The sequence below is a fragment of the Hesperophylax consimilis genome, unplaced genomic scaffold (assembly GCF_061612785.1).
Source record: "Hesperophylax consimilis isolate HC1 unplaced genomic scaffold, BYU_Hcon_1.0 scaffold_36, whole genome shotgun sequence".
Classification (NCBI taxonomy): domain Eukaryota; kingdom Metazoa; phylum Arthropoda; class Insecta; order Trichoptera; family Limnephilidae; genus Hesperophylax; species Hesperophylax consimilis.
Window position 1 is genome coordinate 377,521 of NW_028301266.1, and position 16,506 is coordinate 394,026.

The following is a 16,506-nucleotide window of genomic DNA, read 5'->3' on the forward strand; positions in this document are numbered from 1 at the left end:
AAAAAGAGTACACGATCTTAATCCGTTCAAAAAGGTCTGAATATTGGACAAATAGGATCACTTCAGAGCGTCAAAATCCACGTAGTCTTTGGAACTCGGTTAAGACAGTCATTGCTGATGTCCATGCACCAAATACAATCGACATAGCTCCGGAAATCTTCTCCAAGTTTTTCCTTGACAAAATTGAGTCAATACGAGCCCTAACAACCTACGCTCCACCACCGTATTTTACTAAATGCAATAGAGAAAACCTTTCTGCCTTCAAACCTACATCCCTAGAAGAAGTAAGGAAATTAATTCTTACTTCACCGAACAAGCAGTGTTCGCTCGACCCTATTCCAACGTGGCTACTGAAAAAGTGTTGCAATGAAATTGCTCCCTTTTTAGTTCATCTTTTCAATAAGTCACTTAGCACGGGTGACTTTCCAAAATCCCTTAAATCAGCTATCGTAACTCCATTATTAAAAAAACCACAACTGGACGCTGAAGATCTTTCAAATTACCGACCTGTTTCAAATCTGCCTTTTATATCAAAAATATTAGAAAAAATCGCTGCCTCACAGGTCATATGTCACTTAAATTCAAATGAGTTATTAACTAAATACCAATCTGCAAACAGACGGTTCCACTCCACAGAAACCGGGTTACTACGTGTTTTGTCGGACATAACTACTGCCATTGAGTCGGGTAAACTGGCACTTCTTTCAGTCTTGGACATGAGTGCTGCATTTGACACGATTGACCATGACTTTCTTATTAAACGATTAGATGAATCATTTGGTTTAAACTGCGATGTTAAGACCTGGCTGACATCGTACCTGGCCAACCGTTTACAAGCCGTAAAAGTAGGAAAAAACCAATCAAATTATGCAACCCTTTCATCTGGAGTACCCCAAGGGTCCGTTCTGGGTCCACTACTCTTCATCCTCTTCACAAATGATGTCGCTAAAATAATAGAATCATTCGGCCTTCTATCTCACTGCTACGCTGATGACCAGCAAGTTTACTTTTACTGCTTACCAGAAGAAATAAACAGTCTAAAAATTCGTATAACTGAGTGTATAGAAGCAATTACTCGCTGGATGACCTCAAATAGATTGAAACTGAATCCCACAAAGACTGAGTTTCTGTGGACTGCTACAAGCAGACGTCAGCATAACATTGAAAACTCCCCAATAACCATTTCTGGAAGTGACATCACTCCAAAAACGTGCATCAAATTACTGGGTGTCAATCTGGATGCTAATTTTTCCCTTAAAACTCAGGTGAACAGAACTGTAAGCACGGGGTTCTTTCAATTAAGGCAAATTAAAGCAGTGCGGAGAAACCTGCCAACAGAGGCGACTAAATTGCTAGTCAATTCCTATGTTGTTTCACGTCTAGATTATTGCAACGGAATATATGCAAGTCTCCCTAAATGTCAAATCAACAAATTACAATCCGTTTTCAACGCCGCGGCAAGGCTTATCACCGGAGTATCTAAATACTCCCACATTTCAGAGCATCTCAAAAATCTGCACTGGCTCAGATGTCCTGAAAGAATCCAGTTCAAGGTATGCTGGATGGTATTTAAGTCACTTAACGGAATGGCTCCGGCTTATTTATCAGAATTGTGTATTCCAGAAGATTCCAACTCCCGACAGTCAACCCTTAGGTCAGCAACGTCATCAGCTATCGGAAGGTTGAAGGAACCAAAGCGCACACCAGATACTAAGTTCGGTGAGCGTGCTTTTGCCGTGTCAGGACCTAAAGCCTGGAATGGACTGCCACATGATTTGAGAATGATCGCAGACTCGACAGAATTTAGGTCTAAACTTAAAACGCACCTTTTCAGACAGTCGTATCCATAATTTCAGAAACCTCCACTTTCACAGTTGACGGCAATTTAAATTTAAATTAACAAAATGTAAAAAATACTAAAAATAAAATAAAATAAATAAAAATAATAATTAAAAATAAATAAATAAAAATGATAACAACTAACAATTTGTAGGCTTTTAAGACAGTTAAAATACATTTAAATTAAAATAAAAACTATAGCAGACTTAAGATCATGCGACGACCAGTGTTTTTTGATATAGTGTCCTCTGCGTGCAGTTCTATCTTTTATAAGCATAAACTTTTTAATATAAGTGTGTTTGTTGGAAGTGACTTGCCAGGTAAGTATGTTTTGGTATCATTTCTAAATAACAAATGTAGATCCTAGGAAATAAATTGTACAGCGCCCTTGAGGTGATTTTTCACAAAAACGGCGCTCTACAAATTATCCAATTATTATTATTATTATTATTATGAAGCAGCATGTGTCTCTTCAGAAGCACCTTGGAGAACATGAATAGTTGCACTCGGAACATAAAAAAGGTTTCTCTCCAGTGGAGTCAGAATGTGTCTCGTCAGTTGGCCGTTTCGAAAACAAGAATAGTCGCACTCAGTACATGAAGAGGATTTTACAAAAGTGGTTAAAAAATATTCTTCTCCAGTGTGAGACAGCATGTGGCACGTCACACTGCCTTTTTGAGAAAATTAATTGTTGCACGAGGAGCATGAAAAACTTTTTTCTCCAGTATGAGTCAGCATGTGTTTCTTCAGATAGCTTCTTCGAGAAAATGAATGGTTGCACTCGGAACATGAAAAATGTTTTTCTCTTATGTGCATCAGCGTGTTTCTTTATATTTTCTTTTTGAGAACATGAATAGTTGCACTCGGAACATGAAAAAGGTTTCTCTCCAGTGGAGTCAGCACGTGTCTCGTCAGTTGACCATTTCGAGAAAATGAATAGTTGCACTCAGTACATGAAGAAGATTTTATTAAAATGGTAAAAGAAGTTTTTTCTCCAGTGTGAAACAGCAAGTGACATGTCAGATTGCCTTTTTGAGAAAATTAATTGTTGCACAAAGAACATGAAAAAGCTTTCTCTCCAGTTGAGAACATTAATTAGTTGCAGTCAGAACATGAAAAAGGTTTCTCTACAGTGTGATTCAGTATGTGGATCGTCAGACTGCCCTTGTGAGAAAATTAAATGTGGCACAAAGAACATGAAAAAGGTTTTTTCCTTATGTGCTTCAGTGTGTGTTTCTTCAAATATCCTTTTTCAAAACATGAATAATTGCACTCGGATTATGAAAAAGGTTTCTTTCTAGTGTGAGTCAGCATGTGTTTCGTCAGTTGGCCTTTTCGAGAACATGAATAGTTGCACTCGGAACATGGAAAAGGTTTCTCTTCAGTGTGAGTCAGCATGTGTCTCGTCAGTTGGCGTTTTCGAGAACATGAATAGTTGCACTCGGAACATGAAAATGGTTTTTTTCCACTGTGAATCAGCATGTGTTCAGTCAGGTGATGTTTTTTAGAGCATGAATAGTTGCACTTGGAACATGAAAAAGGTTTCTTTCCAATGTGATACAGTGTGTGTTTCTTCATATTTACTTTATGAGAACTTGAATAGTTGCACTCGGAACATTGAAAAGGTTTCTCTTTTGTGTGAATTAGCATGTGTCCCGTCAGTTGCCATTTTAGAGAACATGAATAAGTGCACTTCAAACATGAAAAAGGTTTCTCTCCAGTGTGAGTCAGCATGTGTCTCGTCAGTTGGCGTTTTCGAGAATATGAATAGTTGCAATCAGAACATGAAAATGGTTTTTCTCCACTGTGAATCAGCATGTGTTCAGTCAGGTGGTGTTTTTGAGAAAATGAATAGTTGCACTCGGAACATGAAAAAGGTTTCTCTCCAGTGTGAGACAGCATGTGCCTCTTCAGACTACCATTTTGAGAAAATGAATTGTTGCACAAAGAACATGAAAAAGGTTTTTCTCTAGTGTGCATCAGCGTGTGTTTCTTCAAATTTACTTTATGAGAACATGAATAGTTGCACTCGGAACACCTAAAAGGTTTTTCTCCAGTATGAGTGCAAATGTAACATTCAAAATTTGACGTTCCACGGTAGGAGTTGTTACAATGGGTACAAGATAATCGCTTTTCCACTTGATGAGTCTTCAGATCTGTAGACAAATTTGAAAAATAATACAGATGAAGATGGTATAGAAAGATCTCATTTTTAGGTTAATTTTCATTATCTTGATCAAGAAGCCATTGGCTTTGAAACAATTATTAGATTGTTATTTTGGTGTATACAAAGTGTTTCATGTAAGGCTAAAAATTTAAATTACCGCGGTTAGTATAGATAAGCACATAATACAAAAAAAATTGTATTTAATATGACTAATTTTACTTTTATTTATTTAACGCCCAGAGGGCTTTTACATGGTTGGTAGTATAATTTTATGTTTTTAATGAGTTTTATTATTCACAATGTACATAGTTACGAATAAATTTTATTAATTAGCCACCGGTTTCGACACGTCCGTGTCATTACTTAGCTATTTTAAAAATTAAATTTTTAAGTGCAGAAATATGGGGTTATATTTAGTTTGGTTCTTTCGGGGGAGGGGGTTTGAGGGAGGGGGAAGGGGTTGAGAGGGAAACGGAGGGAGGAGTCAACATAACGGGGAACATTGTCAATAGAGGTGATTTGCAAGGTGTTAGTTTAGTTAGTTAGTTTGCCAGCCTAATAAATAATGAATTAAATAGTAAAAATCATGTATTAGTCTTATTTATAGATCATTCCAAGGCATTTGACACTATTAAACATAAAAAATTATTGAAAATATTAGAAATTATAGGAATGAGAGGGAAACTTCTGAAACTCTTTGAAAATTACTTATACAACCGATACATGAAAATAAAACTTTTGAACACCTTAGGAAACAAAGGAAAATATTAGCAGGCGTTACTCAAGGTTCCATATTAGGCCCAATTTTATATATTATTTATGTATCTTTATTAAGTACATTTTTAAACACTTTGTATATGCGGACGATACTGCATTGGTGATTTCTCGCAGTGATTTGCAATTATGTATTGAACTATTACAAAAAGATTACATTGAACTTTTGAAATGGTCTCACGACTCTGGTTTAATTATAAATGCCAAAAAAACTAAATTGATACATATTAGATCACCCAATGCGAAGGCAAATATTATAACACCTGAAATAAAGACACAGAGTTCAAATTGCTTACATGTTGTTATTCCTGCAATATGTACATGTGCAAAATATTGAACTGGTCAGAGAGTATGTATATTTAGGTATTATTATTGATTGTTTTTTCAAATGGGACTTACAAATAAATAAAGTCTGTGAACGTCTGAGATCTATTGTTAATAGATTATATCAATTAAAATTCTGTGTTCCAATACGTACACTTAGAATAATTTATTTATCACTAGCTGAATCTATTAAAAGGTATGGAATCGCAGCTTGGGGACTTTCATGTAAAACAAATATAAACCATGTTCAATCAGTTCAAAATTCACTAGTTAAATTATTAGCTCATAAAAGTTTATACGAACAAAGGCATAGTGTTCCATACCTTTATCAGAATCTTAAAATTTTCCCAGTAAGAGCAATTCTGTGGTATAAAATTATATTTCAGCATATAAATAGCCCTATATACATAAATAGACTGGACCACACTTACAATACTCGTTTTACGTTAAATGAAGGACTTATTGTACCTAAGCATTTAAACAAATATGGACAAAGAACACTGGACTGCATGATACCTAGTTACTTAAATATGTTACCTGCTGAAATAAAAAAATGTACAAATGTAAAAACAAATATTATGTTGAAAAATTGGCTCGCTGAAAGAATATTGGTAGATATTATCACTGTTGTGTATATGTTTTTATATTTTTAAAACAAATTGTTATTTTTTATTGTTATCACTGTTGTCATTAAGTAAAATAAGTTTTATCTTTTTTAATATTTTTTATGTGAAAAGTTGCCATCGACAAACTACTGAAAAGTCTTTTTGAAAACTTTTCTGTATTTTTTATTTTATTATTTACTGTAATATATATTTTTTTCTTGCTTTCTTAAAAAAAATAAAAATAAATAAATAAAATAAAATAAAAATTTTGAAGATTGCCTAAGCAATAAAAAGTTCTTACGTCAAATAACTTTAAAAAATACCTTTGTTCACAATTTGATGGATATGATTGGTGAAACTTAGTTTTTCGTCCAAAATAATTTTTTCTCTTTCTGAAGCTATGTTATTGATGGAATATTCGAATAAAACAGGATTTTGGTTTCTGAAGAAAGTCAAGGTTTTGCACTTGACTACATTAAAAAATAAATTATTTTCAACGCACCAATCTCTAAACTTACTAATATTTGACTGCAGTATATGGCAATGATTTATATCAGTTATTTTCTTGTATAGTCTGATGTCATCTGCAAAGGGCAATACCTCGACATCGTTGAAGCAATTGGTTATATCATTGATGAAAATGAGGAACAAAACCAGGATAATAGTTAAATCATAGACGGAAAACCGGTTTTACCTGTTATCTGGTTTATTCTTTTGAAGCGTTGTAAGCATTCCTTTTTGACATCCGACTGTTCAATGTTAATTTCCAAATAAGGAAATCCCCCTTTATCTTCTTTTCGGGGTCCAAGTTCCGCCTTCATGGTAACAGTTTCCACATTAATGCTACCTTGAAAAATAAAAAAAACAATATGTACGTTGAACAGTGATAAAAAACAAAACCCTACTAAATTCAAACACGAGAGATAATTTCACAATTAAGTTGGGAAATTTAGTTAAAGAGATATTATTTTTTCGCAAACAGCCTCGAAATATTTTCATATGTAATTTATTGTAATGTGTTTTTTTATTTATTAAAATTAAAAAAATTTTTTTTTTTATTAAATAACTGAAAACTAAAATATTTACGAAAGATACTATTGATTTTACACGTATAAGCGGAGATTTGGATAAGAGACTTGAAAGTTAATATGAGATATAAGAATGACCCAACGTGTCCGTTTCAGGGACCGAACCTTAAACGAAAAACACAGCTCTCGAGCACTTTTAGTACGGGGTTTGGTTATTTATAGTCTATGGAATGATTCTTCAATCCACGTTATTCATGTATTTTTAAAGCAATACGTGTAACTTATATCATATCAATATGACATGGGATGACAACTTGAGAAATCAAGAACTTATTGGAAGCAATTAAATTAAATTTAAAATTTCGGTAATACGGCAGTTTTAGGTAGACGCTTTTAAAGGTAACAACAAAATATGCTTATGTACGGCAAGAGAGGATGTAATGTATATGCATGTGTCCTGTTTCCACGACATTTTAAAACTGATATGAATTCCGAACATCCGAATTCAACATCCTACCATTCTTACAGATTTAGTATTCCCTCCCTAAAGACGAGTTATTTTTATTAAAGGAGGTATTAATTTACAACAAGGAACATCTATTTACCCTTATGCGGATCGTTTCAAATAACAAATTGTTATACACCGTTATTGGACGGTTAGTATTCGGTTTTCACTTTCCCGTAACCTTGTTATTACTTTGTAACTTTCGAAATTTTTACCTTCTGTCTAGTTAACACTGAGATTATCTAATAAACCTAATAATAAAAAAAACTAACTGGCTGTACGAGTACTTTCCACATATTGCAAACATTCTTTCTTCACATCTTGGAGGTCGAAATCGATATCCATATACGGCATTTCACCTCCGCCTTCCTCCTGGGGCCCTGGTTCCGTCTTGATGGAAACTGTTTCTGGATTAAGTAGATCCATGGCACTGATTTGTGGTAGCGATTGGTGATTTGTTCAAACTCATACAAATATACCTGAAACGTAACAAAGATCTTTGAATATTTGTTGTCGCTTGGAATATTCTGTCAAAACATTGAATTCTTATACATAGCTCATAATTGGGAATAAGTATATTATGGTGGCAGTATCTCGACATTTGCAAACGGTCGAGAAAATCGTCATATATTGCAGATAACTCAATTGATACAATATATATAATAGATAATATCCAGTAATACCTTATATTAGATCCGAAATTCCGCTATTGACAGAAAATCGAAAATCCATATTTTTATAATGGGTGTACTGTAATCAATGCAATTTAAAAATCGTAACCCATTAATATTATTTTGCGACGTATTTACAAATACTGAATGCGGCAATGTTATTTTTCTTCCGTACACGACAACTGATTTATTCAATACGCGATATGACTTAGAACTAATGTCAACGCTTCCGGAGATCTGGGATCATAGATATGTTATTCGCTAGATCGATAACGTCAGGATTTTTTTATGAAAAAAAAATGTTTTCCACTTAACCACAGATATAATGGACCTACGTCTTTACCATAGACGATGATTGAGGAAACTCCAGGCCATTTATTTTTAAACAATATACCGTAATGTTTTAAAATATTATGATTTAAAAAGTGCCACCATTGTCAATATTATTACACTAAGCCAATTCCGTTAATTCATTAGATCAATACATATTTGTAAATATTTTTTATTTATTTATTTTATTTTTATTTTTTATTTAGTAAAAGATTATACATTTATATACATTATTTAACATTTTGATAAGTTGTTTGATCAGTATAGTATTAAAATAATAATGAAATAAAAGGTACATGTACTTTTAACTGATGCCTAAGCCTACTAACATATTTTGTATAAATATGAATAACAAAGAGAAGAAATAGAATAAAATAAAATATCCAATTAAACATAAGATCAACTGATGCTTGGGTAGCATTCTAATTTAAATATACTAGGTAGGTACATATATACACATAATGATAAAGATTAGAAATAAAGGTATCTTTTACATGGTTTATTTTTTGTTGGAGTTTGTGTTTGATTTAATTTTTTTTGTAGTAAAAGTCCACTCTCCTTTCTACCTAATTGATGAAACCAATTAGTGGTCAATTTATAAAGAACAGCTGTGTTTCCCTTTTTCCAAGCCTAAGGCATGAAATTGTATAGTTTTGGACCTAAGAATGAGAAGTGTATTTGAGCGAAAGATGTTTTAGTTGTGAGTGGTACAATTGGATTTCTCCCTGAGTGGCGGGTGTCGTGAGAGTGGTTAATAGATGGGTAGAGGTGGCGTTGTTGAAGGGTATTTAAAATTAATTTTCTCATGTATAGTTGTCTAACATCCAGAACTCGGAACTCTTCAAATAGTGCATCGCTATGTTATCTAAATGGTTTTTTGAGGATTACCCTTAGTAATGATTTTTGAGCTTTTGCTAATTTGTCCAAAACAGTTTTTGCACACCCACCCCAACCTAAGGATGCATAGTCTAGAAGTGACCCACACATAGCATCATAGATGAGTTTCAATTTTTTTACGTAAGATATTTCTGATTGTCATAAACATGTACGTAAGCTTTCTAACCTTCATGGCAACTAGATCTATGTGTCCGCCCCATCTAAGATATTTGTCTAATATAACACCAAGGTATTTTATACTGTCTACGCATTCCAATTTATAGCAATTACAGGTAGTGGAGTCAATGTATTTATGTATAAAAATATTATATGCTTCCTTGGGTTGGCCCGCTTCTGTCACACTAAATCGTATAAATTTAGTTTTTTCCGAATTGAGTGTCAACAGATTATAGTCTAACCAAAGTTTTAGCTGTTTTATTCCACTTTCTGCTTTGCAGTGTACATCGTTCCATGTTTTTTCTTCAAATATTAAGACAGTATCATCTGCAAATGTTATAATATGATTGAAAAAATTGCTGTTACACAGATCATTGATGTAAATACTGTACAAAATAGGTCCTAAGGTACTCCCTTGGGGTACACCAAATTCTACAAGGGCCGGACCGCTAACAGTATAATTAATTTTAACTTTTTGGTATCTGTTAGTTAAGTAACTATCCATCCGTTTGTATAGCAGTCCCTGAATGCCTATAGCCTATGGTTTTTTTAGAAGTATTTTATGCGAGATGGTATCAAAAGGTTTGGCAAAATCTAAAAAGAGAGCGATGGATTTATTACCCCGGTCAATATTATTGGAAATAATATCCGCCAGCTTAGCAACAGCATTTTCTGTTCCCAGACCGGGCCTTAGCATGAGAAGTCGATATAGCCCTATAGCAATACGATATCGTTAAAATACGTCATCAATGAGCACTTAACGACATATGCTAGCACGATCAAAATATAACAACCGACGATTGTTAAAATTCCTTGTCTATGGTCAAAGTAGCGACGGTATCGTTAAAATTGCGAGCATGAGAATGTATCGATAGGATAACTTCCGACCGACGGTTGCTAAAAGCCCGCCGAATATAACGTGGGGTCTTGAGTGTCAGTTAAAACTTTGGTTGGCTGTCGATATACATATTTTTTTTAATAATGTCGTTCATTATGCAAAATTTCTGGTTCAATGAAAGGAGGCAGGTTAGGGAAGATCGTAGGATTGAAAGGCGTCGTTTACGCGATCAATTGAATCCGTTCGAACTTGCAGAGACGGAATTCAGACGATTGTTTCGAATATCTCGCATTATGGCTAGAGATCTCATTGATGAATTAACTCCTTTTCTAGTGTCAAAAAATACATTAGGACTTCCAGTATACAGAGTATTAAATATTATTGATATCTTAGTAAAACAAAAACACAATATAAATCTATCCACCACTGGAACGACCAAGTGAAATAAATAAATTTGTTTCGATTGGTGATGATAATTTTTCACAATAAAGTGATTAAAATGATCAAAAGTGAAGTTTATTAATTAGTTGTATTATTTATGATGTTGACAGGTACTCGCACCCATCAGCTTCTTTGCTACAGGGAGCTACCAACGTGGAGTAGGCCAAGATCACTTCTTGGCGATAGGGCAAACTACCGTTAGCAAGTGCATAAAACTGTTTATGAAAGCAGTTTTAGAACATCTGTACAGAAGATGGATACATTTTCCGGCTACAAATGAAGCCCGCAAGCAAGTAGAGAGTAGTTTTAGGGAAAAATTAAACTTTCCACATGTTCTGGGATGCATCGATTGCACCCACATCGCCATCGTCACCCCTTCCAGACACGAGGAGCAGTACAAAAACCACAAAGGATTTTATTCGCTGAATGTTCAAGTGGTAAATATTTTTTCAGAAATAAAACAGCCGGATTGTTGTTTTCAAATTTTATTGAAGGTTTTTTATGTTTGATAAACAGTTCTGCGATGCTACGTTGAAAATATTGAGCATCAACACACGCTTCCCGGGTACTGTCCATGACCAATTCATTTGGAATAATAGTTTAGTCAAAACTGAAATGAACAGACTATACAATCAGAAAATTGGGACATATTTCTTGCTAGGTATGTATTTCAACAACTCATTTAAAAAAAAGGCAAAAAAATCATAATTTAGTAGTTATATGTACCTATTATAATGGGTGTTTTGTTTCAATCAGGCGATTCTGGATATACACTCGAGCCTTATCTGATGACACCAATATTGAATGCAGTCGAGGGGAGTGCCCAATACAGATACACAAAGGCGCACTGTGAGGCGAGATGTTCCGTAGAACGCCTATTTGGGGCATGGAAGGCTATATTCCGTTGCCTCAGGAAAGACAGAGTTCTCCATTATGAGCCCGATGCTGCTGGTCAAATAATTATTACTTGTGCTATACTATACAACATGATGAAGCACTATAAGTCAGTTTCCTTGTTGAACTATATGCATTTAAAAAAGTAAGGCAACAGTACAAAATATTAATAAATTTTTCTCTATTTTCAGATTAACAGACGATTATAATGATAATGTAGAGTTAAGAGAGGTTGAGCTGCTGCACCAGCCTGAAGATGTCAGCAGGGTTGTTGCAGCCCGCAGAGTGAGAGACGAACTAGTGCAAAAGTACTTCTCCCACGAATGATAATATATTAAACAAGGAAACTGACTTATAGTGCTTCATCATGTTCAAACATTGTATCGTATGTACCTACATTGTAAAAACAATTCACGCCTCACAGAGACGTTGCGAGAGTTTGAAGAACTGCTACTAATCAAGTATACATATATGCAAAGCGCTCCATGCAATATTTCTCAAAAAGAACTTCAATAGTACTTTAAAACACTGTATTGTATGTACCTACATTGTAAAAACAATTCACGCCTCACAGAGACGTTGCGAGAGTTTGAAGAACTGCTACTAATCAAGTATACATATATGCAAAGCGCTCCATGCAATATTTCTCAAAAAGAACTTCAATAGTACTTTAAAACACTGTATTGTATGTACCTACATTGTAAAAACAATTCACGCCTCACAGAGACATTGCAAGAGTTTGAAGAACTGCTACTAATCAAGTATACATATATGCAAAGCGCTCCATGCAATATTTCTCAAAAAGAACTTCAATAGTACTTTAAAACACTGTATTGTATGTACCTACATTGTAAAAACAATTCACGCCTCACAGAGACGTTGCGAGAGTTTGAAGAACTGCTACTAATCAAGTACATATTCATATATGCAAAGCGCTGCATGCAATATTTCTCAAAAAGAACTTCAATAGTACTTTAAAACACTGTATTGTATGTACCTACATTGTAAAAACAATTCACGCCTCACAGAGACGTTGCGAGAGTTTGAAGAACTGCTACTAATCAAGTACATATTCATATATGCAAAGCGCTGCATGCAATATTTCTCAAAAAGAACTTCAATAGTACTTTAAAACACTGTATTGTATGTACCTACATTGTAAAAACAATTCACGCCTCACAGAGACGTTGCGAGAGTTTGAACAACTGCTACTAATCAAGTATACATATATGCAAAGCGCTCCATGCAATATTTCTCAAAAAGAACTTCAATAGTACTTTAAAACACTGTATTGTATGTACCTACATTGTAAAAACAATTCACGCCTCACAGAGACGTTGCGAGAGTTTGAAGAACTGCTACTAATCAAGTATACATATATGCAAAGCGCTCCATGCAATATTTCTCAGAACTTCAATAGTACTTTAAAACACTGTATTGTATGTACCTACATTGTAAAAACAATTCACGCCTCACAGAGACGTTGCGAGAGTTTGAAGAACTGCTACTAATCAAGTACATATTCATATATGCAAAGCGCTGCATGCAATATTTCTCAAAAAAGAACTTCAATAGTACTTTAAAACACTGTATTGTATGTACCTACATTGTAAAAACAATTCACGCCTCACAGAGACGTTGCGAGAGTTTGAACAACTGCTTCTAATCAAGTATACATATATGCAAAGCGCTCCATGCAATATTTCTCAAAAAGAACTTCAATAGTACTTTAAAACACTGTATTGTATGTACCTACATTGTAAAAACAATTCACGCCTCACAGAGACGTTGCGAGAGTTTGAAGAACTGCTACTAATCAAGTACATATTCATATATGCAAAGCGCTGTATGCAATATTTCACAACAAGTACTTCAATAGTAGTTTAAAACATTGTATTGTATGTACCTACATTGTAAAAACAATTCACGCCTCACAGAGACATTGCAAGAGTTTGAAGAACTGCTACTAATCAAGTATATGTATATGCAAAGTGCTGCATGCAATATTACACAACACGTACTTTAAAATATTGTATTGTATGTATCTAAATTGTAAAAAAATGACATTTGTTGTTGAGTTTCACTTTTTCACAAGAAACATAAAAATTATGAACATACAAAACGTTAATAAAAATAAAAATTTAACACACAAAGTATACAAAAAACTTATTATTTTGAAAATTATAAAACTAATCGTATTCATCCTCCGACTCCAACTGCAACGTATAGTTGGGCGAGTTGGCAAATGATGTTGACGGTTGTTTCGATGGTTGAGTTTGTCTAGAATTAGAAATGTTTTATTAGAGATCTCATTCATTCTACTTTCATCGTACCTCCTAGCTGGACTGCTTGCCTCTCCAAGGACAATTGTTAATAATCGTGTTTCATCCTTTGTGAACATACTTCGCAATCTCTCAAGTGACATATTAAATAATGCAATATTTAATTTAATTTGTTCAGTTTTGTACATTAAATGTTTTTAAAAGCCAGTATAGATGTATAGCAAATAAATACCTCGCCAACTGTCGTTGGAGTAAACAAACCCTTTCACGTTCCACTGCCGTGTATCTCTGAAACAAGAGATGATAATTCATTAATTTACTAACTTAATTTACCTTCTATAGTAAATTAGTTATTAGTGCCAGTGAGACGAGACCACTGTATCTTGCCCGGTCTCGGGGTGCCCTGACAAATAATTACAAAAAGGAACAGGAAATACCTCAAAAATGTCAGCAAATCGATCCATTGAACTCTGAAATGATAAATAACAACTCATTAATTTATTTTAAATAACAATAGGTAGTCGACATACTAAAAGGAAGATTATAAATTAATTTATTCATTTTGAATTTCTCGCCAAGCTGGATTTTACATGTTTATTAATTTTTTTTAACACAAAGAATATCTAAACAAACAGAACAATAAAAACTCCACCGCGCAAAATGGAAAAATAGTACATTGGGAATAGTACAATAAATAAATGAAATAAGTCAAAGCTGGGCATTTTATTTTGTTCTACTAAGATTTAATTCTAATTTATAAGTACAGTGCCACACTTATAAGTTGGCGGTGGCCTAAACATGATTTGACGCTATTTCTTTATATTTTAATCTGGCAACTTACACGTGTAGCGCTGTATTTGGGAGTGATTCGAAGAGAAATAGGAAATACCTTAAAAATATTGGAGAAATTATTAATAGCTCCCACAAGCTCCTTGGATGATTTGTTGCTAGCCTCCTGCGCCATCACCATCCGAACCCCCACATCTGGCTTGTCAGTTAGCTTCCTCTTCTTGCTCGGGCGAGAAGGGGAAGCTAACTGCGCCGTCTGCAAATCTGTGGGCCCTTCTCCAACTTCATCGGAATACTGTAAAACACACAAATAATTTTCATTGATAATGAGAGATCAACTAAATTTTGACAGAATATATTATATTAACATTTTAAGACATTAGTGACCTCAACATCCTGCATTATGAGTTCAGGTCCCTCTCCTATACAGCTTTCTGGAAGTCCGCTGCCCTCAGAACTGGCTCTGCCGATGATGTTGATGACCTTCTGTGTCAGGTCAGTTAACACCGGTATCTCGGCAGTGTTTCCAGTCGTGAGGGCAGCTCGCTTGGCATCGGCATTTTGGGCACGCGACTTACATTTTAAGTCACGCCATGTCTGTAAAATGTAAAAATAATGTCAGGTTAAAAGTGATTTACGGTCTTATATCAAGTGTCTCGATGATAGATTATATTAGAAGGTCAGCAAAGTTTGCTGCAACCAGTTTGTATAGGTAGGTACAAATACTCACTGTTTTCCACTGCTCGGCTGACTTAGCAGGACCCAATTCTGCCAGTTGTTCCGCCAAATTCCGCCACATTTCCTGATTTTTTTTGGAACCCTGAGGTCCCACAAACCTTCCAGCGGCGAACTCCGAATGGTCAGCCATATAGCTGGTTAGCAAATCCATTTGACTGGTCGTCGACCTTACTCTCTTCCTGAAATCATAATATCAGCATTTTGAATATCTTAAAATACTGCGTATGATTGAAATATTAGTAAAAATAACTTCAAAATTTTGACACAATAGAATGTAAGTATATCTCTTTGATAATAATGGAAATTCTTTCACATAAAAAGATAAATAAATAACTTACCCAGCTACCATTGCTTGCGACATCGTAAAATATTAAAAAAACAAGGCGGTTACAATGATCAAGCTTGAAATCTGACGTTTGACGTCTGACGTCTATCCAATTCATAGACAATTCCGTCCCAGTATTGCCAGCGTATATCGATTTGTATTTATTGCCTTATCGATGTCGTTAGAGATATCAATAGTGTTCTCATGCTAGGGAAGTCGTTATAAAATGGTCGGTAGATACGCTTAGCAATACGATATCGTTAAGTTCGATCGATTCTCATGCTAAGGCCAAAAGCCGAACTGGTTATTAGATAAGATTTTATGTCTTTCAAGATAGAGGGTGAGACGATTATTTATGATTTTCTCGATAATTTTTGAGAATGAGTTGAGTAGAGATATTGGCCGATAATTATGTATATCCGATTTGTTTCCATTTTTATGAATCAATATAACAACTGGTTGTTTTGAGTGGTTTGGGAATATGCCTGTCTTGAAACTAAGATCACAAATGTATGCAATGGGACTCGCTATAAGTGGTTTCAATAATAATAAATAAATAAATATTAAATATTAATACTTTCAGCAGATTTGAGGAAATTTTGTCTGGCCCACAGGCATTCGATGACTTCAGCTATCTATCATTTTCATGACTTCATTAATCTTTGTTTGAATCTCGTCTGTTTTTAGATTAAGATCAGTTGTAAGTATGTTGGGTAGTTCAGATTCAGTTTTCTTACATTTTTCAAGGATTTTATTTGCGAGAGAGACTCCTACTGAAGTGAAATAGTGATTAGCAAAATTAGCCATCAATTTGGGTTTAGTAGTACTTGTGTTTTTAATATCCAATGATTGTATGAAAGACGATTTGCTGTTTTTTGTTTTGGTAATTTTACGAAATATTTC

The 16,506-nt window shown here is 34.4% G+C and overlaps 1 protein-coding gene and 1 long non-coding RNA gene across 2 annotated transcripts; both read right to left on the reverse strand.

Annotated features, from left to right (window-relative positions):
• Positions 1–2,877: 2,877 nt before the first annotated feature.
• On the reverse strand, positions 2,878–7,676 carry LOC149409079 (uncharacterized). Its single transcript, XR_016305273.1, has 3 exons — positions 7,515–7,676; positions 6,404–6,556; positions 2,878–3,995 (listed from the first exon to the last, which is right to left on the reverse strand). It is a non-coding gene; the product is annotated as an uncharacterized LOC149409079 (long non-coding RNA).
• A 5,585-nt stretch (positions 7,677–13,261) lies between these two features.
• Positions 13,262–15,877, reverse strand: LOC149409080 (uncharacterized). Its single transcript, XM_089650168.1, has 7 exons — positions 15,617–15,877; positions 15,271–15,457; positions 14,928–15,137; positions 14,641–14,835; positions 14,189–14,221; positions 13,984–14,039; positions 13,262–13,749 (listed from the first exon to the last, which is right to left on the reverse strand). Exons 1-7 carry the CDS (start codon positions 15,637–15,639, stop codon positions 13,659–13,661), a joined length of 795 nt encoding a protein of 264 aa, XP_089506294.1. The 5' UTR covers positions 15,640–15,877; the 3' UTR covers positions 13,262–13,658.
• Positions 15,878–16,506: the final 629 nt, after the last annotated feature.